Here is a 6000-nt window from a genome sequence, read left to right as displayed (position 1 = left end):
TTACCTGTGCAGTTGAGTGTGATAGCCCTCACTTTCTGTATTGGTATTTCAAAGTTTCCGTCCCATCCACATCAGCATTTAAATTACCTTCAGGTGGGTAATTAGTAACCAGTCACTCTCCTAGTGTCAGTTTGGGGTCATTTCCCTAATGTAAATAGACCCTCAGATGGGGCTGTTTACAGTGCCTACTACTTTCACTTTTTTTTCCAGGGTTTGTTCAGGACACAGACCCAGAAAACTTTAGGGTTAAGCCCTGATTAAAAAAAAAAAAAAAAAAAAAAAAAAAAAAAAAAGAAAGAAAAGAAAAAGGAAAGAGAGAAAGACCCCTCAAATTTTAAGAAATTTTTAAAATTTATATAAACAGAAGTCCTCTCCCTTCCCCCCGCACCAAATTAAATGATCTCAGAAAAATAACATATATATATTTGTATATGTATATATATATATAAAATAAGATACCCAGAGGCACTGGTTTGCAATAGGGCTTAATTTTCAGCTAAATTAAAAATCAAATCCAGGCATTTTGAATGCCTAAGGGGCACAAAAGCAGCACCCAAAATCATTAACTTTTGCACCTTTTATAATATATCCCAAACAGGTCAGATTTGTTTTTCAAAATTTTGTAGTAAAATCAAAGTGCTCTTTGAGGAAAATCTATGCAATCAAACAGCAGATGTTTAACCCCTGAAAAATAGAGGCTTATAACAGAAGTGCTGATAGACCCTTACCCATAGCATCATTAGCAGCAGGTGCTGCTAGAGTTATTAGTTTTCTAAATAGTTTTAATGTAAACAGTATTCTTAAGCTCTAAGTGTAGCATAATGGTTGGGATTTGCTCTTTAATACTTTTTACTAGAAAGATACAGCTCATTTAAAATAGCTGGTAGATACAGAAAGCATAAATATACAGTAAGTTTAGACACTGATTGTACTAAATGCAACAATACAAATAAGCAAACAGGAACACAAATGGTAACACAATAAAACTGTATTACATTTGTGCTTCAAATATTACAATACATTATATACAATAGTCCAAAATAAACATCTCATGCCAAATGACACAAAAAGAAACAAAAAACCCAAACAAACGAAAAACCCCAAGAGCAAGCAAAAAGAATCCAGCTGTATGTACAGTACCTTTTTAATTAACATTCAACTCTGAACTGGAGCAATTTTCACTACATACAGATGCAGTCCGCCTTTTATTTCACGCAACCATTCTGCCTCCCTATATCTATGCTATTCAGTAGGTTCCCGTGTCATTTCTTATATACATGTTGAGCAAAAAAGATAAAAGAACATAGTGCTTTGTATTCGTAATGATGTGGCATCAGATCAGCGAACCTGGGGTGCATAACCTTCTTTCATTAAACCCTCCTCATAGTCTGTCTGGCACAGAATCATGTTGTTCTTCAGGAAAAATTTGTCTCCAACGCAAAATCTGAAATTACAATAATAAAGGAGAAAAGAAAAGGTAGTTTCAGGATGAATGATGTGATACGATCTTACACGTAAGGATGGTACAACAAGTGTTCACAATTTTGTTGTAGTGACCACACGGCCCACACCTCTGCTGTCTGTTGCAGCACGCACAGACACGTCTGCACGTATGTGAAAGCCCAGCAGAGGAATTGCTCTGGTATCAGAATTAATCCTGTGCTTTCAACAAAATCTAGTGCATTCAAGCACTTTTGCTTCCCCAGCCAAAGGCTTCATTCAAAGCCCACCGAAGACTGTGGGAGTCTTGGATCAGGTCACTAGCACACAGATAAAACAGAATAAATATCCCAGGCTACTGAGTTGAGTGAAAAGTGAATGTCCTGCTTTCACGCAAATCAGAAAGAAAACAAAGTAATTGTATGCAGCAGGAAGCTCACCTGACTTATGTTTCATTTGTCTTTTGTGGGTGTACTGGTAAGAATTTCTTGTTATATTCCAGTTGGATATTTTACTAGAATTGATTTAAACCATTGGTTCTGAGAACAGTTTCTAGCATACACACAACTTTACATATATTGTAGTGCAAACTACAGACACACAGGCAGGTATGCAAAGAAATCTTTTTCTTTTTTTCCTGTAGGAGTTGATTATAAATTCAGTTACTCAGCTAATGACTCTCTCTCATGGTATCAGTATATGTACCTTGTTATATGTATCAGTATATGTACCTTGTTATACTATTATGTGCATCAGAATGATGTGATTGCTACAAAACACTACTGAGATATTTCGTCTGATTTTCTCTGATGAGTAGGTAAAATCACATTAACGTTAACGGTCCTGGGTGGCTGGCTTCAAACTTCGAGTAAAGTAGGATTTCCCAGCTAAGCAGTATGCTTGAATATAAGACGGCTCTTCACTGGCACCCCCCTGAACCCTTCCCCCCAACAAAGCCAATCTTCTCGAAGATACTTAGGGAGGAAGTGAATAGGGCCAATGCATAGAAAAAGTTTCCCTAGTGACTGCCTTGGCAGGGTTACGTGCCTTTGTTTATAGTGAACTCTCTAGCTATAAAATATATTGGGAGGCACTGCTCACATTATTCCAATTAAAATGAAAGAAAGTAACCTAAATGAACCCCTTAACACTGATGTGAATAAATGAAACCAGTTTGTACCAGCTAATTATGGATCTCACTACATAAAGTATTGTTTAATGTGTAATGGATTATAATGTCCTTTTTTGTATAATTTCCAAATGGTGACATCTCGGACACAATTAGGGTCAGATATAAATGCTTGTGTTGTTTACGGTAGATTTAACAACCGAGTAGCTATGGGAATAGCTGTATATGTATTTAATTGTAACAATTTAACCTTCAAATAGTGGTGCCTGCTGTAGTTGACCCAGTAAAACTACGTAAATGACACAGGTTGACCTGCCTGACCTCTGATAGTGGTCTCTCTTTATCAGATAGTCAATTTCTAATGATGTTCAAGCAGAAATCTTGGTGAATTGTCACAGATTAAATTGTGTATTGAAAGCAGTCCTTTAATGTTTTGTGAAGTTGGAGGTTTAAATGAGTAGCAGTTGGACTGATTTACATTTGTGAAGATTGGAATGCTAGACAAACAGTGAACCCATTTATTTTCCAACTGGGTAGCTTTGGAAATTTATCCTTATGCTAGCTAAATAGATAGAGGGAAAATAGTGTAATAAAAAAGTGGATTGAAAAGAATTAGCTCTGCTCTTAAAGGAAAATTGGTTTGTTTATTTGTGGACTTCTTTTTTTTTTTTTTTTTTTTTTTCTGTAGGATTACTGCCTGCTGTTGATGATGATTGAAAATAGAGATTATGGAATGATCCTGAAATCTTTAAGTTACTTATGGTCAAGACTCTTTTATAGAATTTACAAGTTCCTGCTATTCTTCCCACCCCAATCCTGGTATATTAGGCTACTAACAGCACAAAAGTTTTTTGAGTAGTTATGTTGAAACTCAGAATTCTTGAAGAGAGGAAGTTCTTTGGCAGTTTCTCTAGTTTCCACTTTTTGTATTTTTGTCCATCAACAGTAATGGCTGATAAAAATTCTTTCATGCATCTTACCAGATTATGTAAAGGTGTCTTATGTAAAAGCATTTTTCCCAAAGAAGTCAAATTAAAAAATTTTTTTTTTAAAAAAATAACCCTTCTTAGTTTCTCTTAAATGAACATATGGATTAATATGGACTAAAGCAGGGGCAGTTATGTATTGTGACAAATCAGTCACTCCATTACAGTTTGCCCAAGGATTCCTGGCAGGGCCTGAGCGGGAAACGACTGTCCAGCAGTGCCCACCCCATCAGAGCGTTATGGCTCAGCAGGCCTGCTCTCCCCACGGGACGGGCACCAGTGGGAGACACAAGAACCTCTGCTTGCCCAGCAGGAAGCACTAACTCCAGACTGTGAACGTTATTCAGCTACGTATTCCTTTGTGTTCCAACATAATGCAGAGCTTAGCAGGCTAATTTGTTTAAAATATTTAGTAAATGAAAAATACGCTCCTGAAGTGCAATTCACTTGCACAGCAATACTTTCACATGTAGCTTCTTCCAGCATTGCTTGCATCAAAATCCTGGCTGAAGGATTTTGTTTCTCAGCCCTCAGAGAAGTGCCACGGTTTGAATTAAACTATACCAGCTACACGAGGGAGTCAGGATGCCTTTCCCAATAAAAAGTGTCAATGCCTTTTGCTTTTGCTATGTTAATATGTCGAGCCAGGAATACACTACCTATGTCTACATGGCATTTGACAGCTTTATGCATGAGTGGCTTTAAACGTACACAGTTCCACAAATCATTTACCTTCCAAGTGTACAGCTGTCTTGTGGAGGGGCTGCCAGTGGCCTGTCTAGACACATTTGGCCATGTAATAACCTCTGGGGTGAGGGTCTGTCTGCATGGTAAGACACCCTCTGGGTTTGTCTGGGGCTGTGCTTGCATGCTGGGGGTGGCCCTCTCTGCTTTGGGGGAAACCTGTTACTTGTGATAGTTACGGCCCAAATTCTGCAACTGTTTTCATATTGTGCAAGCTCAGCGACCAAAACACATTGGCAAAGACTGACGGTGAGGTTTGTGTGTGCCCCTGGGTATTAAACGTGTGAATTATGCTCTCATTAGGTGACAAAGAGACATTCTATCTCCCAAGTACAATGAGACAAAGCAAATAGATGAATGAAGTATGACAAATTCTGTACATCCACACTTTCAACCTTATTTGACTCTCAAAAGCAGATTTAGCCTCCTCTAAAGTCAAAGAGCTAAATCTTGAAATGACTTCAGATTGGTTTTGCACACTCCAGGATTTAAACCTGGCTCAGCTTTAAAATGGAAGGGTAAATCTAAGCCTAGCATTCCACCTCCAGCAAGTGTTTTGTTTTGTTTTGGTTTGGGTTTTTTTTTATGGAATTGGCATAGGATGTAAATCAGGGCACAGTTTGGGCACGTATATCAAATGGAGTCAAGGAGCATATTGAGATGCCACTGGGTTAGGAGTATATAATGAGGCAAGACTATTAGTCTTCTAGCAGGCAGATGGTAGTCTTCAGCCTTCCCTAAAAGCCTCACCCAATTTATTTAATAGGCATGAAAGATGAACGGGAAAAAGTATACAATAGGCTGCATTAACATGCCAGATTGGACTTACCACCATAAATTGATAATACTACTTTTGACACGACTGTGACATTAGTAGAATGACCATTATAATTAACCTACATCCTAGAACTCCTGTCATATTTTACAATGGCAAAAGGAAGGCCATTTATATTACAAAATGACCTCTGTTATCACCTTGTTTGTAAGGGGTAGGTGTGCCTAGGCTAATCACAAGAAGTATAAAACTTCCATTTTGAGAGATATCTATTTAATTGTTCAGAACAGGTATTTAAGAAGATCTCTCTGCTGTCTGTCATCTTTTCTGATGTACGGGACGTGTGTCAAGGTACCGAAGACTACTTAAGAAAGTGAGAGAAATATTGCTGTGAACAAAGATGGCTGTGTGTGAAGTGCCTCCTCTGGTAATGTCAGATCTTTGTTCTTGCAGAAAGAAACAAAATCTGGAAGCATTTAATTGATTTCCTCTAGGATAAAGAAAGCTCAGACTTACCACACCCACACCCTTCCCCTCTTCTTTGTGCAGTGATGTAACTTGTCCGCTGCTTTTCCCTCTTTCCTCTTTTTTTTAAAGCTCCTTTGAGTTTCCAGTATAACTCAAATTAACGTTAATCTGTATGCATGACTAAGAGAACAAAGCCACTCTTTTATATCACAGTTCATCAGTCCACACCTATGGTTTACTAATTCTAGGGTTCTGTCAAAAATGTCCATTTATTGTCAAAGGCTGGAAAGTGGGAACTGTGCCTGGGTTTGTACATTTTTATCAGTATGATGCAGTATATATACACACAGAATCCTAGTTCAATTTATTATGACAAACCTCAACTTGGTGTGCTTTTCATTTACTATTTTCTTAAAAGCAGGTATGGAAAATGTATTAATTTTTATTCTAAATTTAGA

At 37.6% G+C, this 6000-nt stretch overlaps 1 protein-coding gene across 6 annotated transcripts in view; it reads right to left on the bottom strand.

The window, feature by feature from the left end:
* Window positions 1–764: 764 nt before the first annotated feature.
* The window catches only part of LMO3 (LIM domain only 3), a 61127-nt gene continuing 55891 nt past the window's right edge, over window positions 765–6000 (bottom strand). For all 6 annotated transcript variants that reach the window (XM_032986355.1, XM_032986354.2, XM_032986353.2 and 3 more), the window contains one exon: window positions 765–1444. In XM_032986355.1, coding sequence (XP_032842246.1) covers window positions 1339–1444 — 106 coding nt within the window. In that variant the 3' untranslated portion in view covers window positions 765–1338. The remainder of the gene's footprint in view (window positions 1445–6000) is intronic.

The sequence above is a fragment of the Tyto alba genome, unplaced genomic scaffold (genome assembly GCF_018691265.1).
Source record: "Tyto alba isolate M040663 unplaced genomic scaffold, T.alba_DEE_v4.0 Super-Scaffold_21, whole genome shotgun sequence".
NCBI lineage: Eukaryota > Metazoa > Chordata > Aves > Strigiformes > Tytonidae > Tyto > Tyto alba.
Note: the sequence above shows the minus strand (reverse complement) of the source record. Positions and strands in the feature narration are given on the sequence as shown.